Consider the following 21,842-nt stretch of genomic DNA (forward strand, 5'->3'; position numbering starts at 1 on the left):
TATCATATAATATAATATAATGACCACTGGAGATAGACAGCTGACAGACAATTTCTGATAATGGACACCTCTAAGGGCATTATCCCACTTATAGTATGGTTACTTAGAAAATAAATCAATATTAAATCAATTGTCAATACTTTAATGTTTGTTTGTTTTTTCGCCGTTTTTAACAAGAAGTGCCTGAGATAACTATTTAATATCCCACCAATTTCCCAATGGTTCTACGACTGTGAAACTCCACTGATTTTTTTACTTATACAGGACAGGTATATTATGACGTATTCTGTTCTTTTTCTGGTCCGCTTCTCTTCCTGGCTTCCGTGTTTGCAGGCTGCTGCTCTTTTGCCAAAATAAAATACCAAATGTTGCGCTCTGTTTTGGGAACTCTCATATGATTGGCTCAGGAACCAGGAAGTAAACTCGGGCTACACACTGCATCCGAGTAGTTCCATACGGAAGCATATTGCTAATTTTGAAAGGAGAAAAACGTGACTAAGACCTTGTTGATGGAGAGGACTGATTGTTTAAAGGGAATGTTACTTCCACCCCAGGTCACAAATGAGAATGATTCTGGTTGACTTTACAGTAAATATCTTACTTATAGCTCCTTTAACTGATACCCTGCAGCCAATCAGAATCGGGTACTCACCCAGACTATAATATAATATAATATAATATAATATAATATAATATAATTTAATATAATATAATATAATATAATATAATATAATATAATATAAGATAATATGATATAATATAATATAATCAAGGATCTAGAGAAGTAGATTTTGCAAGTCAATTTACTTTTGTAGATTCTATGGGACTCCTGACTTGTATCTGTGATTTCTTTAGAGCTGCTTTGACCCATTGACAATATTGGGTATCGTTCATCTGTTAAATGTAGTTGGGAAGCCCCATATGGCCCTGAAAGGCAAGAGTATAGCCCAGTTTCATGGTTTAAAAGGGTCTGGTACGTTTCTGGCTGAATGTTTAACCACTCTTATTCGAAAAATCAGGGGAGCTCATTTCAATTGATTAGTTTGCAGCCACAGACCAGGCTTTGTTATGTAGTCCATGAGTTCATGGCTTGGGGGAGTTTTTTTATATATGCATATGCATGAAGGAGTCATGGAGGGCTCAGTACTCGTCGTCTGTCAGATGGAATATCAGTGAGTGACTTTGCCCGGGCCAAATAGGGCATCAGCGTGGAAAGCTGTACTATTAATAGACAAAGAAACCTTCCTCCTGTTCTGAAGTCCAGCACCGCCCTGTCCTGCTTTCTGCCGCTGCGCTGATTTAAAAGAAGCACTGAGCCTCAGCACAGGTTTGGCACAAGACCTCCTGAGCAGGACATGTAACCCACAAAATATAGCCAGTAAGTATCAACGTTGAATTGAGCCTTTATTGTGTGTATGACCTGAAAGTAAACAAATCACAACAAATGTTGCACAAATGATAGTTGTCTTTTTTTTATATTTATATACTGTAAATTGACAATGCTTTGAAATAAAGCAAAAGCTTTCTGATTGTTGTGATGGTACAGGAGCAGCAACAATAAATAATCCTTTTACACTTTGAATATATCAATCTAGGTATCCAAGGCTGCTCACAACTTTGCTTCTTGTGAGAAATAAAGAAGACGATGGTCTTAAAAGGGTTTTTTACCACAAGAAACTCCCCCCCGTTCATGGAATATACCTCTTGTGTTTCTCTGAGGCCTCTTTCTGCCATTCTGAGGAGTATAATGATAAATCCAGAGGGTTTACCACTGATCATGGGGAGACTAAGCAGGTGAGAAGCTGGAAAAATGCTTGGAAAAATATAATAAAAATGAATAAACTCTGCTGCTACCTTTGTATTCAAGCCAACAACGGCAAAAAAGGGACATGTGTTTTAAAGTAAATGCCTAATTAAAGTGTAATGTTACTGAATTATTAATGGTTTGACATGTCGTTTAGGTGTGACATGTCTAAGTTATGTCTGCCTAACCTTAGCTAGTATGTGCCCGCTCAGCTCTCCTCATGTTTCAGCCACTAGCCACATGCTGCTCCGTCCATCTTCACGTTTTTCATTCATTTCGACATGTGACTGATTAGCGTTGCAGGCTTTAATCTGTGATTTATTGAGCTCGTCTCAGTTGGACTTTCATGGTTACTGCCACCGACGTGAATGGTCGGCTTTGTGTTGAGGATATGCCTTGACCTTAATTTCTTTTATGAGAGCGGAGCAACAATAAAACTGCAATAAGTTGCCGGAAACAGTTTGGTGTGCTGGTTAGTGTAACACCATTTACAGCTTTTACTTTACAGTATTTGATTTAAAGCCTGTCTTTTTTCAGCCTTATACAAATAATAATAATAATTTGGCGACAACCTATGTTGGTGTTTAATGTGTTTTTTAATACATTGTGGGTTTTTTTTTGTTTGGAAACTGGCCATTTATGAAGTGCTGTTATACTAAATCAAGTTTGGATGCTAACATCTGTAAATGCCCTGGTGATGTACACGTTTGTCAAGCCACTCGCAAGTGTTGTTTTCAAGGTATTTTCTTTTGGATTATAGACCAAAATTGCACAGATATGGGAAATAATTATGAGAATTATAAGAACATTTGTTTATGTGTAGCTTCATGCTTTTTCTTTTGATTCCCTGACAAAAAAAAGCCCCCTCGAAATATGCAACTGGCATTGCTTCTATTGCTGTTTATTTGTTACTATATCAAAGGTATTCATTCAATTTAAACTTTAAAATATTGTATTTTTGGGGGGAGTTTATGTGAACAACCAACACAAATGACCAAATAAATGGGTGATGAAATTAAATGACACATTGTTGTCTACATTTTTTGTACAAAAAAACAACAACATCAACTATTTAGCATCTAGAGGCTGAATATAGTTCAAATAGTTCAAGCACAGTCAGATCTGAAGTGGAGTGTCTGCTGTCATTTTTAGGCCTACCAAAAAAGTTAAATTAGATTCAGGTCTGGACTTTGACTGGGCCGTTCTAACGCATTAACATAATTTGATCTAAATGGAGCTTGGGCTGTGTGTTTAGGGTCATTGTCTTGCTGGAACGTGAGTCTCTAACAGGTTTTCCTTCCAGGATTGTCCTGTATCAATCTTTCCATCACCTCTGATCAGCCAGCCTTTCCCTGGTGAAGAAAAGCCTCCCCACAGTATGATGCTGCCACATTGGAGATTATGTCCTTCATGGTCTTGTGCAGGGTTAGATTTCTGTTACATAAAATTTTCTTATACAGGCCAAAAAGTTTAATTCAGGGCTCACTTGGCCAGAGCACCTTCCACATGTTTGATGCCTCTTCTGCACAGCTTTGGTCCGAGTGCTAACAGACTCTCTTTCAACACTAACTTTTACTGAATAATAAAAATTGTTTTGCCAACAGATTTTCCCACCTGAGCTTAGTGTCACTTTTAAAAGATGTTAATGACTATACTACTCTTTTGGGGGTTCTCGGGGGGTCTTTGTTTGGCAAATTCATGCAAACTGCACAATTTATTTACATCGCTTTGTGACTGGACTGCTGCTTCCCCTTTTTTTAACATCTGATTATTATCTGAATATGCTGGATTATCTATTAATATTTGCCCATTATGTTTCCCATTCTAAGTCTTTCTCTGTTGCTACACAGCTTAATGTTAAATTTAGCTTTTGTCATGTCTTGTTTTTGCATCTCTGCGGTAGGGGTGTAAATCAGCAGTTATATCGATTTGTTTGGATGACGATGTGATATTTGCAGGTATCACAAAGTCTATAGCAATATCATCTGCCCATCTAACCCCATTATTTACATTAACAAAAAAACAAGCAAATAGGATTTGACCATTTTATTTCTATGTAGGGCATTTAAATCAAAAAGAAAACCCTCCTAATTTTAAAATACTAATATTTATAGATCACCTGATAATTTTAGTCTCATTACTTGTGAATTACAAAATAATGGTGCATCTTAAGAATAACGATGTGGACCAATATTTTCATTTTGTGTCGATGTAATTGGATCATTTAATAGATATATCGATGTGCATCGTTGTATTGTTACGCCCCTATTCTGAAGAGATTCTCTGGGAATACTAATTTTTCCTTTTTCCATGGGTGTATTTTATTTGTAAAGATTTTTAACTCCTCCAAAGTCACCATTGGGCCTCTTGGCTGCTTCTCTGACCAATGATCTCAGGGCTGTTTTACGCAGACGTTCATATCTTGGTAGGTCTGCATTTGTCCCATACTCTTTCTATTTTCAGAAGATAAAACGATCCTTTTTGACCTGTTCAAAGCTTGGGAAAGAGTTTTCTAGCCCAACCCTGCTTCGAGCTTCTCCACAACTTTCTCCTTGACCTGTCTGCTGTGTTTCTTGGTCACCATGATGTCTTTTGTTCTCAAACGACCTCTGAGGCCTTCAAAGACAGCTGAATTTATACTGAGAATAGATTACATACAGGTGGACTATATTTACTAGTTAAAATTAATTTAATTCATGAGTATCAGAGGAAAGGAGGCGGATTATGAATTCATTTAATACATTTCCATTTTGAAAACCATGCATAATTTTCCTTTCACTTCACAGTACACACATTTGGACCAACTTTCCATGTTAGCAATAAACTGCACTCCGTGGTTTTAGCATTTTTTTATTACTGGATGTTTTTGCTGTTCTTTTCAAAATAGTTCATGAGTTAAGTTAATAGTTTACTGGAATAAAACAAAACTGTACGGGTTGATTACTGGGGTGTAATAAAGATTTGTGTTGCAGGGTTTACCCCTCAGTTCTTTATTTAACCAAATAACACATATATCCCCCTGATAATTTCTGTGTCGTGTGCACATGATTTAAGGGTAAACTCCCGCTCCCCGCAGAGCTCTGTGGAGCATGTGATATGTGTCCTTATCTCCTGTGTCACTGCCCCTCCGTCCTTTTTTGGACTCCCTGGCTGTACGTCCGGAGGTCTCCACGATTTCTCACGTTACATGTGGGAGGGTCAGCTTTGCCAGTTGGTGTGTTGCAGTCAGTAATTGGCTTTATGTTTGTTACATATATTCCCCCGACACCTCAGGCTCTTAGCCTAAATTTACTCCTGCTGGGCAGCTACTCTGCTGGCATTCGAAGACCCCAACAGATGCATCATGAGACCCTGACCTTCCCCCTGACACACCCTCCGTGGTCCGGGGGCTGACTTGAGCATGCCTTATCCACACGAATATACAGACTGAGGCCAAGCTTTTCATCAAATGTAGATGTAAAAAAGTATCTTTGGGCTATAATAACTGTAAGGATTGTATTAATCATGGTTAGTTGCTTTATTTCTGGTTATTTTATGATTTACTTGGTTTTGATTTTAGAAAATCAATAAATTACAGATCCACCACTTTGTGTTTTGTTTCCTTGTACTCACTTGTTCCTCATATTCTGATGAAAGTAGGCAGCAAAAATCATATAAAAAGACTGTGAAGCAACTTTAGCTGTGTTTGGGCGGCGATTGGGACAGGTTATTTAATATTACAGGATGCAGGGAAATGTGGGCTAAGATTTAAATCCAATACCTGGTGGTCTGGGCGTTGGCTTCACCGAGACGTTCACTGTCTGTTCTGTTTCTGATTCAACACTGGCTGGATGTAAGGGAAATAATATTTTACACATGGGTTTGTAGATATATAATATATTACCTTTAGAGGGCTCATAATAACCTCCAGAAATACACAGTATCCTAATGTAAAATTTTGTGTAAAGACAACATATGAGACCAAAATTATTTTTGATCATTTAGCATTTGCAATTTGCTGTAGGGGCAAAAGTAATCTAATAAAAACAGAAGAAACATCTTACAACAAATAAGATCAGATCAGATCAGATAAGACTGTTGTCAGCATTCTAATAAAATTGGGTTGGTTCCCAGATAGAGAAATAAAATGAAAAAGACAAAAAAATAATGATAATGTAAATAAAAATAAGCCCTAGCTTAAGCAACAATAAAGTAAGAATAAGAATGAAGCAGTTTAAGATGAATGGAAGTGTCTGCATGTGTGATGTATAGAGAATTGTAAACAAGTTGTAGGCGAGAAAATGAACTGTAGAAAAAGTTATGAACAGCAACAAATGAGGCTGAACAGGCCTGTGGATGAATAAATAATGAATACATTTGGCACAGATTATAATAAAAGTTAAAATGGTTTGGTATAACAGGAGTGGAGTTCTGTTCAGAAGTTTACATACACCTAACCTGACTCTCGCCAGATGGATTTCGCTCTGCAGAGCTCCACACATCCATCTGGGGTCGCTCTATTGGAGATGTATTTTAGAAGGAGGGGCTGATCAAAAATCCTTGCATATGATTGGATAAACCACTTGTCATGTTTCACATCATCTTTACTGAAGTACTACTTCAACCTCCCATATCGAAAACAACCTGTGACGCCGACGAGATCGACGCAGGGAAAACCAAAACAGAACAGCTGCCATCTTGGATATGGCGCAACGTCGGTAAATGACGATGTCGTCTGTTTATGGAAAATCTGCGAATAAAATACTACATTACGCACATGGACAACACCGATGTTACCGCTTGCTTTCTCGCTGCGAGTGGCCATTGTTGTCTGAATTCAAACAGTTGCTTCTATGATACGTTACATCTACGTAAATCCCACCCGGTGATCCTGATTGGCTCGTCCATTTTCTGTGGTATTGAAATCCCTCCCAATGGCAGCGATACCAGACAGATGTGTGGAGCTCGGCGAAACTACATCCATCTGGCGAGAGTCAGGTTAACATACACCTACCTTGGGCCTGATTGCCAGCTTAAATTGTGCTTTTGAATCATTTATTTGGAAAAAAATAACAGTTTTCCAGGGTGAAAAAGGTTAAACATCTGTAAAAGTAAGAATTGAGTCTAAAATATTGATTGTATTTATTTATCTGTTTTCTATCTTAAACAGCTATGCGTACCTCCTCTCTAATAGTTGGTTTCATGTCCTTGAGGAAGTTAATCTTCCACCACATTGTTGCTTCCGAACATGAATCTAGTTGCAAACGTGTTGCTCTTTTTGGAAGAATTGATAGTTTTCAGGTAAATCCGATGGTTTCCTGTAACAGAGCCAGCTATTAAGCAAGGTCAGAACCTTTTCAGTGGGGTTTAGGTTGAGGCTGTTTCAGAAGCTTGATGCCAGCCTGTTTATCTTTAGCTGTACACTTTGTGATGCTGACTGGTCAAACATGAGCAGTTCTGTTTTTCTTTTTGACTACTGTTTGTGCTGCAGTCAGTTGGTGTTTCATAACGGCGTGGTTTAAATTAGGGGTATGCTCCAATTTAATATAGCATTTTGGACGACAGCATTACCCCTGAGCATTTCTCCATCCTGAAACCACTTCTGGTGTTTCTTTGGACTCGTTGTTCAAATAAATCACCAAACTGTATCCAACTTTCAATCATCTGACCCAATCTGTCACAATCAAATGAAAGAAAATTGTTCAGTAAACACCCAGGAGCAAAATGGCTCCAGCTTGGCATGAATTGGAAGATGCCCTAACACCAGTGTTAATGTATAGAGTGAAGTCAGTTTTACATCAGCATCGACTAGAAGGGTGGTGATGAAGAAACTCCCAGTTTCAACCCTTTGAGCATGACCACAATTTGCAGCTGCCAGCATGGACGACTGGGACATTGAGCAATTTGGCCCACATGACAAGAAGTGAATTTAGAAGCGTTAAAGTGAGTGTTTCAATCCTACTACCAGCTGTTTTGCATGCTGGTGACAGCATCATGCTATTGGTCTGTTTAGCCACCACTGGTACTGGTGCTCGGCAATGATGTAGACAGAGGACTGCTATTAAAAAACACATTACACTGGTTTTGGATAATGCAGCGTAGCCTTTAGCCTCTGTAACGGTCCAACACTGGTGAAGATTTTTGATCCATGCCAAAAAGATCGTCTCTGTGTGCAAGAGCAATCAGTTCATTCTGACGGGAAGAGTGGCCAAATATCCAACTAGAATCATATAAGATGGTTACTGGTGGCTTCAAACAGTGTGCTATTTCTCTGCTGCTTTGCACAGGAACATTCGCACACATAGATGGGATGTAGATGTATATGTGTGAGGCTGTATGCATCAATTGTCACTGTGACTGGTAAAAATACATAATAAGTGGATTTTTAACTCAATGGACCCAATTCTTATTTTTAAAGTCCAAAAAAAGGAAAGTTCCTGAGCATTTCTTGAATTATAGCTAAGATAATCTCTCACAGTCAGTAAATGAGTGGCGATGAGAGGAATTACTTACTATCTGAGCTTCTCAGATTTTTCCTAGCTAATGTATTCATGCCCTGTTTTCATTCACAGAGTCTTTCTTAGATTTACACTTGGAAAAACCTAACAACTTGACACATTCCCATTTAATACTTCTTATAATGTGAAATGAGAGGCAAGAGAAAGTTATTCTTTTTCTTTTTTAATAATTCCGTCATGTTCCCTGATTTCTTTCATCTTCTGCCATCTGAAAGAGCAAACAAACCCCAAAAAACTAAAGCTCTGATGACTCACAGGATTTCATCCGTCATCTTCAATAAACACAAGTGCTTTGGCGCTAAATTGCCAAGTCGACAGTTTATGGGAACTGCATGGGTGCGTGTGTGTAGGTGTTTGATGAGGTCCGAGAGGAAGGAAACAGGAAACATGAGGCACATTTAGTTTTTCTTTTAGTTGTTTCTAGTGACAGCTTCATAATTTCACAACAGTTACAGGTGTTAGACACTGGGTAGTCCAGAGGTGACTCGTCTTTTAGAAAAAAAAAGTTACACAGGAGTATACAAAACAGTTATTCTGCTGTTCGTTCATAATAAGTTACACTGGTGTCTATTTACAAATCAGACTAGGAGCACGGAACTGGTGTTACACATTTACTCAAAATGATATTTACAAGTCTATACACAGCCCGGTGTTGGCCCGTCCTGCTGGAAAAACAAAGAAGAGGAGCTAAATTACTCACAAGGATAATTAGCCAGCACTGACTAGGCTATAATACACAATCATAAACATCTTGTTTACCTATAAGTTATTCAGGAGGGAGTTTTGGATGCTTTCATACACTGCATTGTAGATATCTTCCTTTGTTGTTGTCCCATCAAGGTATTCTGTCAACAAAAAAATACAAATCAGAGTCAAAAGTTCTCTGAATGCTTCTCTTTTGTTTTTGTTTTCTGGGATCTTGACTTTGCAAACCTATTCTGCTGCAGTTGTTGTCCATCTCCTTCCTGTGCTTCAGGTACATGGGCCAGACATGGCCGTCAAAGAGGCCGGGGGGGTCCGGGACCGTGTATCTTCTTGTACTGCAAAGGCCGGTTCAGTCCAGAGTTACTGTATTAAGATGATCTAATATGTCCTGCAATCTGGGAAGATTACTTCAAGAGCTCCTTACCTTCTCCTGCGTTTGCATTCCTCATAAGGGATGGAAATGTAAAAACACTTGTCATAGACATCGATGAGAGGCCTGTGAAGGGAAACCGGCGCTTAGATCCGGGAGAGATTTGAAGGTCATGAGGTCAGTGTTAAAAAAAAAGGTGTAAACTTACTTATAGTTGTAGATGAGGAACCCCTCTACGATAAGAATATGGATCCCTTTCTGCTCTGGGTCGGATTCCTGGGTTTCAGGTGACAGACTGACTCCGTGTGAAAGGGCAAACTTGACGGGGTTCTCCTGCCAGCCTTTCACAGTGTTGACCATCGCTTCCATGTCCAGAGCGCTGATCACTGATGAAGAACAAGGAGAAAAAAAAGAGCAGAAAGAAAGCTTCACCACACGTGCATAAGACATTTATCACCAATTATTATCAGTTATTGTATGATGTAGCGTTCACAGTATATATATTTATATTTATATGTGGTAGTCTGATTGGTTACCACACTGTAGAAATGTGCAGGAAAAGAAAAAGTACATTACTGCAGGGTTTTCCTACGTGAAATCCACTCTTACCATCCCACTGTCTAAAGCCGTCCTCCCCGACTTGTATTTGATCGGGTTTCTGAAATAACAGTCACCAACAAAACATTGCTGCAACCCAGTAACCAATGGGAGCTGATCCCTCCTGGACAGGAAAAGTCAGGGACTCGTCTCCACCAAAAGTGAACACGCGGAGACGTTTTTGGTTTTCTTTTCTTCTTTTTTTTTTTTTTTGGAACGATTGATACATTTTATTTTTAAGCAACCCTAACAATATTTCAGGTGGAGTAGATCTCTTTCGTTGTAACTTGTTTACTTTTTTCTCTTTTCTATCATTTTTGCATGCAGGTCAAAGTAAATGCTGATGACGCCTCTATTTACTTTGGCAAAAAAGAAAAAAGCGCATTTATTTCGGTTTGGTAGCGAGTCTCAATGAGCTTTCAAGAGAAAATAATGTGCATTTCTTGTGAAACAGACATTTCAGTGGTTTTCAATTGCACTGTTTTCCAAAAAAAGGAACACAAAGGCAAAGGAGAAACCCAAAAAAATGTGTTTTGACGAGGTTTCTTTTGAACAGGAGGAACTGAGTCGTTGCTTAGGTTTCTGCAAAGAAGTCTGACTTTTAGTGGGGACGCTCAGCCCTTTCATTGGCTGTCCAGGAGACAATCAGCCAGATGATTACAAGGCTGCTGCGATGATAGGACATCTGCAGGTCAGACCAGCCATTTCTTATTTTTCTTTTTGCAGAAAAAGTCTTCAAGCGCAAATAAAACTTAAGAAATAATCTAATATATATGTATACAAAACATTTACTGCATTTTTTTTTCAATTTAAAACATTGCAACTCCAATACAAAGAACAACAGACAGATCTTACCTTGAAAAAGTCATCCTGATGCACCACACAACAGTTAGGTAATGTCTTTAGTAGTCTATTTGTCAAAGTGGTCTTCCCACCGTTGGTCACTCTGAATTTAATGCCACACAAAAGTGGATTACATCCTGATTTCTTGCAAATTATTATTTAAAAGGCAGCTTGGTATCTATTTGAACTACAACTCACCCTCCGATGCCGACGATTAACTTCATGTCTGACTTCTTCTGTGTTATTGGTCACCTCAGGAATTCAGTAAGTAAAAGCAGGGAACCCCGCCAAAGCAAACGCTCTCACAAAGGCTTTAGGTAAAACCTCCCTTTCTCTGTCCTCCACCACAGATGTCCCCCCCTTTTACTACTTCATTGATAGACAATCTCCTCGTTGCGCATATAAAGGATGTGGCTGCCGCGTCACAAACCGTCAGTCCAATCAGAGCCGCTTCCCAGCGGCCAATAATCGGCCTCGTCAGAGCCGGATGCACCAAGCCTTTACCGAGAACTTCACCGGCTGCGCAGTTATGTGAAAGCTGATCCTAAAATTTGCACCTGCTCTCAGGGGTCAGGGAGGGGAGGCCGAACACATCCAGGAAAAGTACAGAAGCTGACTTGTGGCTGAGTTGTGAAATACAATTAAACCTTAACACAGTCACGAGGGGGCCTCCTATTTGAATGTGTTGAAAACTGGGAAAGGGACAAGTTTGAGTCGGCAAGATTTCCAATTTCTTAGATGGAAGGTCAACTTTATTTAACCAAAAAGTGCCTTGATCCAAGAAAGGTCATCATATGTAGTGAATGGTACAGTCAAAATAATTCAACAATGCATTTTGAAATCTCTGGACCGATGCAAAAGCATTGCTGTACCCAGTCGACTTGGAGTGAATGCAAACCAGGAGCTCTATATTTAGTCTGGCTTCTGCATCACGCATACTTCTGATGCAATCGGAGTATGTGGCAGCCCGCCATGTGAGCAAAATGTCGCAGGTCTCTGCTAAAGCCGTGATAAAACTTCTGTCTGAAGGTTAGTGCCTGCCGCTTATCGGCTCCAGCCGTTACACGCCTCCGGATATGAGCGCCGCCTCGTCCTCGTGTTTATTTTGCCCAATGCTACGAACCAACGTAACTGTTTGTCTTTATCTAGTAAAACGATAAAGTTGTAAAGGAGGTGAACTTTGAGTTCCAGGTATAAGCTGACGTAGTGTCATGTTTCATTGCCAGGACTAATTCAGTGGAAAACGTTTGCCGGCCGTGCGGGGCTAAACACTGATGTTTGTTAACACAATATGTTACAAAGGAGAGGAAACCCAGAGAACTGAGACTGTTCAAATCTGCGTAGTTCTGCCGTAAAACGCAGAATTGTATCTCCTTTTATCAAATGCTGGAAACTACAGAAGTACAAATAACATAATTTGGGTTATTTTGCCATTCCAGTTCACTAATGTAGACCAGTCTAGTGATAGGTTTCAAATCAATAAAATGGGTTATAAATCATTAACTTTGAACGGCACCAAAAAGTGAACTGAAAATAAATAACACATGTGGTGGATTTAAAAAGAATTTGGTTAAAAATATAATTTTTCGTTTTTGTTTGAGTTGTTTAAACTGTCTAAATACCAAATAATAAAGACAGCAACCTTTTAAGTTTTATCCATAAAGTATTGGAGTTTGATAAAAATATATTCGTAATGCAGATTCAGCTGTGGTCAGAAATGTACATGCTCATAATTTGAATGAACATCTTATTAATTTATGGCTTACATTGATACATTTAAACCACAGGCTTCTGAGGTGGATTAAAACAGAAATTGAAATACCTTTATTGTTCCACAATGGGGAGATTTGGGGGAGTGACAGTGGCAAAAACACATAGAGAGAATACGCCAGAGTTACACACCGGATTAAGTAATATCAATAAGCAAATTTAAAGTTAAGTTCTAAAGCTGATGAAAATTAAGTTATCTGAAAAGGGGAAAAAAAGAAAATATTGCCCAATCATCGCTTGGTAATATGTGGTAATATGGCATATTCAGGTGAAAATGCACTCATTATGTCAAGGTATGCAATATTCAAGTTAAAAAGAGGAAAAACAGCAGCCAATTTGCAGAACGATGTGAGAAAACCTCAGAAAAGTTGATGTTTCTGAAAATAGACATTAGCATCTGGTAGACGGTGTAAATGTTGAATGTATGTATGTATATATATATATATATATATATATATATATATATATATATATATATATATATATATATATATATATGTGTGTGTGTGTGTGTGTGTTAACATACTATTGCGGATAGCAGTGCGTACATATGCAGAATCACTTCCATAGTGCGAGGCCCAGTTGACACCTTTTAAAGAGCGGCACAGGACAGGCAGCTGATACAAAAGAACTCCTGGATCATAATTACATCGCTCAGTAACTCACCTGTCAGATAAGTTCAAGGCTGAATAAATGGCGATAAATATATAAATATATAAACTATTATCTACTTGGTTTAAATGTGTTCCAGCTGAGCTCTGAGGGGAACATTCATGACACAGGCAATTCCACTTCTTTCTTTCTTTCATTTTATTTTGTTTTTTTGGAGACATCGAATGGCACATTTTCATAGATTAACGCTTAAAGCAATTACTCAGACTCTCTTTCTTTAAATATATTTTATTTCATCTGTAACAACTCAGTCTTTCGAGCTTGAAAAAGTATTTCTTTCTTTTTTTCAGAATTTAAAAACAAAACAGATACATGTACCAAAGAAGGAAATGATACAAACAAGCATGCAAACTGCATATTTAACGCTGGAAAACCTGACAGCTGTACAATACTTTTGCATCAGTAACATTTACAACATGTTTGAGAAGAACGTCATTGCACATCAGTTTTCAGTAAGCATATTTATTAAACCGAACAAACCCCATACATAAAATATAACTGAGCTGGATTCAGTCTAAGAAGAGATGGTATGAGGAGTCTGTACGGTTTTTAATTCAAAATAGTTGCCATGCTTTATAGTACAGCTCAAACGTACATGCAGGAATCAGTTTTAAATTGGATCTGTAACGTCTTGTTAACAGTTTTAGAACGAGATAAACACTGAGGAGTGATTGTCCTGCAGCTAACGGGTCCATTCGGGAGATTTCAGTGCAAAAATCTGATGATGCTGGTTCCCAGTTCACTGAGCAAACGTTCCCCAGCAGATCTTCAACTCGATGTGCTGCAAACACAGAGAGTTTAATTAGCTTATTGTGCAACCTTTGTGCAACAACATGTGCATTCTGAACAAATAGTGTTGGGATTCAGTTGTATGTAAAGTTCATAGGCTGTAAATCTAAACTAAATCCAACCTGCCACATATCATCCTGGCTGCGAGACCTGTTTCCATTCCTGGGATGTCGGCCAGTCCACTGACTGCAGGATCTTTTGATATACGAGTACAGAGACGAGCGCAGGACAGCTCACGGGGTTGGATTTCTGAAATAACCCCATGTACTTTTCTCACTCCAACCCACCCTGACTGGCTCGGGTGGGTATTTCCACCAATTTCATGACCGGTACTGCAGCTCATGACTCGTCTGTGAAGCTCAGTAAAAATAGAGGCAGGCGGTTCTGCGCCGGCCGGGTTAGAAGAGGGGAGCAGCTGTGTTTTATGTAACATCGGGGGCCTGTCCGAGGATTAGCTAACATTTGGGTTAGGATTCACACGCTGCCTGAATTTCAAAACCTGAAACATGACTTGGCAAAAAATGAGCCAGGCTCGATGGCTGACAGTAATCAGAGAGCCACATTCAGTAGGTTCATATTCACAAACACAGTTGTTCCTCAAATCACTCTTTAATTGGGAGCAATGGCTGACATTTTTATGTCAAAGCATACCTCATTGTAACTAAAGACTAATCTACAGTGCCTTGAAAAAAGTGTTACCACTCCTTGAGGTTTTTAACATTTTGTCATGTTACAACCATAAACTACAATGTAAATCATTGGGATTAAATCTGAGAGATACATACTACTGAATGCATAAGTGTGAAGCGGAATAAAAATCATGCATACTTTTCTTTTTTTAACAAAAAACAAATCTGACAGTGCCATGCATTTATACTCTGCCCCTTTGAGTCAACACCTTTTCCTGAAATTACAGCTGTAGGCCTTTTAAAATATTTCTCCACTGTCTTTGCACACCAACAAAGGGCCTTTTTGCCTGTTAATCTATAGAAACTAGATTAAATTTAATCAGATTTGTCAGGAGGAAGAACACAAATTTTCAAATCTTACCAAAAATTCTCTTTCGGATATTGTTTTTTTTTACTTTGACTAGGCCATTCTAACACATGGATATACTTTGGTCAAAACCCTCCCACTGTAGTTTTGGCTTTATGTTTAATTCAATTGAATTTCATTTCATTTATATAGCGGCAATTCATGAAACATGTTATCTCAAGGCACTTTACAAAGTCAAATTCAATCATATTACACAGATTGGGTCAGATTATACAGATTGGTCAAAAATGTCCTATACAAGGGAACCAGTTGATTGCTTCAAAGTCCCGACAAGCAGGGAGAGTCGTCTGCATTGTCCATGGCTTTGCAGCAATCCCTCATACTGAGCAAGCATGAAGCGACAGTGGAAAGAAAAACTCCCCATTAACGGGAAGGAAAACCACCGGCAGAACCAGGCTCAGTGTGAACGGTCATCTGCCTCGACCGACTGGGGGTTAGAGAAGACAGAGCAGAGACACAACAAGAGACACAAAAAAGCACAGAAGCACACATTGATCCAGTAATCTGTTCTACATTAGATGGTAGTAGCGGGTGATCTGAGTTGTTCTTCTGCTGGGAGATGAATCTCTGCCTCAGTCCCACGTCTTTTGCATCTAGAAGGTTTTCCAGGATTGTAATGTGTTTATCTCCACCCATTTATATCAGATCTGGCCAGCTTCTCTGTCCATGCGGAATAAAAACATCCCCACAGCATTATCATAATTTTGTCTAGGTGTGAAATTTGGTTTTATCTGATCAAAGGACCCTCTTCTACATGTGTGTTGCGTCAATTACATAAATTGTATAAAAAGTGCAAACAGGGCTTCCTGTAGCTTCCTTTTAGCCTTTCTTCCACTCATCCAAAGAAGGACAGATTTTGTAGATTACCACTGAAAGCTGTGCTGTCAACAATTGTGCCGCCTCAGGTGTGTATCTCTGCATCTCTGCCAAAGTTATTTTGGACCTCCTGTCTGGTTCCATGAAATGTTTAGGTGAACAGGCTTATATTGGCAATAGTATTGTCAAGGCATACTGTGTTCATTTGTGGCTCAAGATATGTTTAATGTGTGGGTTAATGTTTTTTAACCTAAACCTGCTTTAAACCTCTTAATAACTCTCACCCTGACCTCTCTGATGTGTTCCTTGATCTTCATGATGCCATTTATTCATTATTGATCTCCAATAAACATCTGAAGCCTTCAAAAACAGCTGGATTTACCCTGAGATGAAATTATTCACAGGTGAACTTTATTTGCTAATCAGGTGACGGCTGAAGGCAGGTGGTTGCACTGGATTTTATTCAGGGGTATCAGAGTAAAAGTGACTGAATTCATGTGCACGCCACACTTTTTATGATTTTATTTCTAAAGAAATGCAAAAGCCAGACTTCTTTTTTTCTTCCACTTCACAATTATGCCCTATTTTGTTTTGGTCCATCAAATAAAATGCCAACAAAAGATGTATTATGGTAATTCATGGTATGATGGACAAAATGTGAAAGAAAAATTATTCCAAAAAAAGTAAAAAACAAAGCAACTGGACTTGTTTTCCGTAGTTGAAGACGTTTCGCTTCCTCTCCAGGAAGCTTTCTCAATTCAAAAAGTCTGGAGTAATGTGGAGTACCAAGCTTTATACTACTGTCCAAACAAAGGCCTTGTATATAAAGCTTGGTACTCCATATTACTCCAGACTTTTTGAATTGAGAAAGCTTCCTGGAGAGGAAGCGAAACGTCTTCAACTACAGAAAACAAGTCCAGTTGCTTTGTTTTTTACTTTTTTTGGAATGACCATGACCTGGATGACTGAGAATCTTCACCAGAAAGAAAAATTATTAAACTGCTATGAGTATATTTGCAAGCTACTTAGTGTCATCCTGTATACTCCACATAGATTGTAGCACTATTAGCAGAGGATCTTTAAATTCTAAGAGCTGAAGTGATAAAGTAATTAGGACGCTAGTGCTAGGATGCCAAGACCCCCGACGGACCTTTCGCCAAGATTAAATTTGCTGTATCGTGTGTCTTTTGCATACATGGCAAATGTGCGTAAAAAGAAAAATCTCCCTGCGTGTGTCAGGTATAAATTACAGAGGGCTGACATTACTAGCCGGGGTGCCGAGTTAATGATGGATAGATTAAATGAGTTACCTTCACGTCAGATGTCACGGCCGACCTCTGGTAGCATTGACTTTGGTCTGAGAATAACATTGAAATAAAGCAGTAATTAACCATGAATATTATCTCAATCGTATAATAGGATTAGCAGACGAATAACTGAAAAACATTAAAGAGGAGCTGCATGACTGATTAATGACGTGACTGAAATAGATCTAAAAGAAGTCTGAGGGTGTTGCGTAACGTGGCTACATGAAGCAGACTGTACGTTCTGCAAAATAAGGTCACCTTTCTCTAGGAAGAGTTGACTTGGTTTGCTGCGGCTCTTGTTCCTGTCTGTTGGGGGGAAAAAAGACCAATAGGATCATTTTTAATCACGATGGAAAATTCATATTTCTTTTACAGACAATGTCAAGAAAATCTGTGGCTTACCTCAGCTTTTGTGCTTTCACCTTCTCGTCATCATACCTTTAGGAATTAGACAGAAAAAATGTCTGAATAATGTGTCATTTCACTCCCTTTGTTTGGTAGCAATACAGATTTATATGGTGATGTATGATGGCTACAGATTGTGTTGACTGCTTTCATGATTTTATTCCCTAATATTAAGTTTTAGAGGCTCACGTTGTGATAGTATAACACTTAAGCAATGTTACCAGAACTGCAACGTATTTTAACAGCAGGAATGAAAAATGACCATCATTTATTTTAAGCTTTCAACAATGTATTTGAATTTTTTCTTTTGACGTCTCTTCTGTGGAGAACTAGTAGATTTGGTGGCTTTCTGGCTTGCATACATAGTCCAGAGGTTCTGAATACGGTTGAGTCAGAGCTTTGAAAATACAATTTAAAAGCTAATCTAAGCCTTAAAAACTCTGTTTGATTTATCTTTAAAATGACTCTGTTGGTGGGGCAGCCAAATGTGTCGATGTTTTAACAATCAAACCAAAACTTATCGATATAACAAAATTGGGGAAGATAGAAACACTAAGGAATTGCCTAAACTGATAGATTGGTCTACAAAGTAATAAAAGACAGTGTGGTGAAATAAATTTGTGGGATCTTTGTTAAATAAGAATCTTGTTTTAGACCCTCAGGTCCAGAGACAAACTTTCTCAATGTTCCCAGGACCAGAACTAAACATTTACTTTCTACGCTCCACATAGAAAGTTAAGGCAGACTGTTTTTGTTTGCCGTACATTTTATAAATCTTTTGTTATTTTAAAGTTTTTCCTTTTTATATTTCCTTATACATGAATGGTGCCAGATAAATCAACTTTCCTTGCTCTGGAAGTTATTTGAACACTAGAAGTCTCACATCAACATGGACTGAGAGAGTGCCAACCAACAAAAAGTGCGTGCTTTGAAATTAGAAAATTTAAATTAAAACATGCAGCTGCCCATTATGGACAGGCCAAATGTTTTCTGAACAAAAACCTTATGGCAATTAAAGACACACATCTAGCTCTTTCCCTACAAAAGAAAATAAATGTGTTTGTGGAGTCAAGGCAAGACTTGCATCAGCTGTCAAGCACGATAGTGGCAGCATCATGCTGTGGGGCATTTTACCTGCTGATTGAGTGAATATAATAACAAATGGTTCTTCAGATTTCTATCAAATCAACAGCTATATTGGTTGGAACCTGGACCCAGCTGAAAGGTTCAACAGAAAACAATCCCAGGCACACATCAAAGCTGATTTTGGTATGAAAGAGATCGCCCTTATTCACTTCATAAAATGGTCCCACCTAAGTGCTGTTGACAACGTGTTGACAATGCCTAAAATCATGTCTATGCAGTAAAAACAACAACATATTTCCTAATTTTCCTAAGAAAATTAAATACCAATACTTTCCTCATGGCTACAAAAACTTGCCAAATATTACTGAGCACCTAATGTTTTTGTTATAACAATCATTGAAGTTGTTTTACGATCTCATCAGTCCACCCTGAGAAAAGAAATTTGACAAAAAAGTCTCATTATGGACATTATGTCGACAATGAGTGCTCATACACTCTGACAGCAGCTAATTAGGACACAAAGCAGTTTGAATGTTCCTTACTTTTGACCCTAAGCAACACTGACACTCTAATCTTTATAATTAGATATTCAGATTCAAATCATGTAATTGTGAAGGGTACAGTGTGAGAATAAATCCTAATTGTACTGCCACACAGTAAGCCTTCATAAGCCAAGGATAGGGTAGTCATTACTGGTACATGCACCTCCACGTGTGCAGTTTTTCTACAAGACAAAAAGTTTCATCACTCAGTTTGACTTCATATAAGTGTGGCTGATTTGTGTTGAGGTTTTTGCTGCAAGTCTTATTTACATGTTGTTGTTAAAAACAATGGAAATACTTTTAGAGTTTAGCAGAACAATACATTTTTTGGCTGTTTTTGATGTCTCATAAAGATCAGAGAAGGAAAATATAATGTAGTGAAAGTTTTGTAGGGAAAGTTTTATTTTCAAGTTTTTACAACTTGAAAATAAAAAGTAATGTAAAAGACAGCTGTGTTGCAGTTATGAAAGTCAAATTATGGAACAAACTTGAAATAAAATAAACATGTGTAGCAAGATGAAGATTTCCGGTTTAACATTTTAAATAATTAAAGATTATAATTTCTAATAAGAAAATAAAGACACTGAATGTCTTTATTTTCTGGGGAATGATTGCAGGGAATGTATGTAAAACCCTAGTGGCCATGTAGTTTTTGTTTTTGGTGTGTTTTACAGCCTGTTTGTTGTTATTGTTGTTGTTTTTTTCCACATATTGCAACATCTTGTTTCTTATTTTGTTTAAGCAACAGTACATTTCCTACATTCATTTATTCATTCACGTTCTTCTGTCTCTGTACGGTCGCCCAGGTTATGTGTGACGTGTGGCGCCTCAGCAGGGACCCCTGGTGGTAGAGAAGACTTACTGCAGCACACATTCAGGAATCTGCACGTGCTCCATGGGGATGATGTGACTGAGCTCTTCCAGGGTGTGAACATATCGGATCTTATCCATGAACTTCACACTGTTGGAAAACATGGACATGTAAAATGATGGGTAAAAATTATCTTTTCAAAATACAATCGGTTTGTAAAAGACATGGCAGCACCACACTGTACACCACCCAAGTTTAGGTCCAGCAGGCAGTGGCAGTGCCAGGCTTATTAAATGAGGGGGAGGGGGGGGGGGGGGGGGGGCAGGAGTGACTTGGTATTGTGACATGTCAATCATCTGGGAGGGTGGGGGGACAATCATATTTCAGGGGGTCTATTTACCCCCGGCCCCCCTCTAGCTAAGCCCCTGCCCCCAGGCCAGCAGCGGGCCGAGTGCTTGACGTCTCACAAAACTATAAATCCCACACTTACATCTGAAAACTTTTAAATATTTATTGTATTTCAGACGAATTTACCTACTTTTGCAGTTTTTAAAAAAAAAACATTTCTGTCTATCAAAATTTAGGTTGAAAATGGTCATTTATATAGTAGTCAATTAAACATTGAATCATTCCAAGGGAAACTTCATTATTTTACCAGTAGTAGGGCTAGTTTAATTGTTTAGGATGGAGTCGATTACACATTGGAAAAGTAAAACAATCCTAGGAAATGAATGACGATTTTTCTTATTTTTGTATTATCAGAATCAACAAAACCCGACCCCTGCTTCCCCATCCTAACTGAGCCTGAAGTTAAAAGTTGGTCCTCCGACATAATTCCAGAACAAACGCCAGGGAAACAATATTGTAGCTTAACATCTTCAGTCATATAGAGAATTTAATTAAGGTCATATATAAAACATGTAAAACAAAGTTTTTTTATGCACAGTCTAATTGGGCCTGAAAAATTTAAACCTCCTACTTCTTATAATGAATAATAGTACATTCTCTCTTTGAAGGTAGGGGGATAATTACAACCAATCAGCAGAATAACGGAGAGTAGATGTTTCCAACCTGATGAATGGTCTTGAGATGGCCAGGACAGTTCTGATAAACCATGTTGGGTGTGCAATGATCAGACACTTGAGGTTTTTTCTCAGTCTGCAGAAACAGAGGGAAAGGTTTAGGGTAAATGAGCTCCCGTTGTCCCTCTCCTGACTTTTGCTGTCATTCCCAGTTGCATTACAAGACATTATACTCATGTCATTTTTCTTATTGATGTCACTCTCTTTACTTTCTGGCAATCATCTGGTAGCATCTCCTCAACCAGCCGATTCCCGGCATCTTCCTGCGGGGAGTTCCTCCGTTCAGGTAAACGATCATGTAATCTTCTGCCACCAACAGCTCCAGGCTGCTAACGACATACCTGACAGGAAAACAAACAAGACTTAGTTTAACCAAGCAGCGATTTTTTTTTTTTACTTTCTTGGTATCTGAGCCAAATGAAGAAGACAACATTCGATGGCATGAACTAATTTTGTCAACTTAATTTTCATCCACTTGTTGCCTAAATGGCATCAGGGTAATGACTGTCATAGAAATTGCATCAACAACCTGAAAGCTCCCAGAATTTTAGCCTTTGAATTAAAGTTTTTGTCACAAGCAATTATTATGTGTGGGGAAGAGTGGGACCACCACTGAGCAGTTTTAATTCCCTATGTACAGTGCCAGCTTGTTAAGCTCTCATACACATAATGTCATCGCTCTTTAATGTC

At 38.5% G+C, this 21,842-nt stretch overlaps 2 protein-coding genes and 1 long non-coding RNA gene across 7 annotated transcripts in view; 1 reads left to right on the forward strand and 2 right to left on the reverse strand.

Annotated features, from left to right (window-relative positions):
* The first annotated feature begins 1,255 nt into the window (after nucleotides 1–1,255).
* On the forward strand, nucleotides 1,256–21,674 carry LOC110368945. The gene is made up of 4 exons (XR_002428557.2): nucleotides 1,256–1,378; nucleotides 1,596–1,794; nucleotides 20,066–20,184; nucleotides 21,383–21,674. It is a non-coding gene; the product is annotated as an uncharacterized LOC110368945 (long non-coding RNA).
* On the reverse strand, nucleotides 8,694–11,197 carry LOC118563468 (nicotinamide riboside kinase 2-like). 4 transcript variants are annotated; one of them, XM_036138416.1, is made up of 8 exons: nucleotides 11,015–11,197; nucleotides 10,829–10,919; nucleotides 9,986–10,034; nucleotides 9,585–9,762; nucleotides 9,431–9,502; nucleotides 9,235–9,341; nucleotides 9,061–9,146; nucleotides 8,694–8,966 (listed from the first exon to the last, which is right to left on the reverse strand). In XM_036138416.1, the coding sequence occupies exons 1-7, from the start codon at nucleotides 11,038–11,040 to the stop codon at nucleotides 9,061–9,063; spliced, it is 609 nt and encodes a 202-aa protein (XP_035994309.1). In that variant the 5' UTR covers nucleotides 11,041–11,197; the 3' UTR covers nucleotides 8,694–8,966. The 4 variants fall into 4 exon arrangements, with proteins under 4 accessions (XP_035994309.1, XP_035994308.1, XP_035994307.1 ...); XM_036138415.1 differs by having other exon boundaries at nucleotides 8,694–8,963; nucleotides 9,953–10,034; XM_036138414.1 differs by having other exon boundaries at nucleotides 9,953–10,034.
* The window catches only part of atcayb (ATCAY kinesin light chain interacting caytaxin b), an 86,705-nt gene continuing 78,275 nt past the window's right edge, over nucleotides 13,413–21,842 (reverse strand). For both annotated transcript variants that reach the window (XM_021319976.2, XM_036138411.1), the window contains 7 exons: nucleotides 21,362–21,493; nucleotides 21,142–21,228; nucleotides 20,122–20,220; nucleotides 17,629–17,664; nucleotides 17,485–17,532; nucleotides 17,230–17,276; nucleotides 13,413–14,039 (listed from right to left, as the gene is read on the reverse strand). In XM_021319976.2, the coding sequence (XP_021175651.2) occupies nucleotides 17,237–17,276; nucleotides 17,485–17,532; nucleotides 17,629–17,664; nucleotides 20,122–20,220; nucleotides 21,142–21,228; nucleotides 21,362–21,493 (442 nt within the window). In that variant the 3' untranslated portion in view covers nucleotides 13,413–14,039; nucleotides 17,230–17,236. The remainder of the gene's footprint in view (nucleotides 14,040–17,229; nucleotides 17,277–17,484; nucleotides 17,533–17,628; nucleotides 17,665–20,121; nucleotides 20,221–21,141; nucleotides 21,229–21,361; nucleotides 21,494–21,842) is intronic.

The sequence above is a fragment of the Fundulus heteroclitus genome, chromosome 6 (genome assembly GCF_011125445.2).
Source record: "Fundulus heteroclitus isolate FHET01 chromosome 6, MU-UCD_Fhet_4.1, whole genome shotgun sequence".
In the NCBI taxonomy this organism is placed as follows: Eukaryota; Metazoa; Chordata; class Actinopteri; order Cyprinodontiformes; family Fundulidae; genus Fundulus; species Fundulus heteroclitus.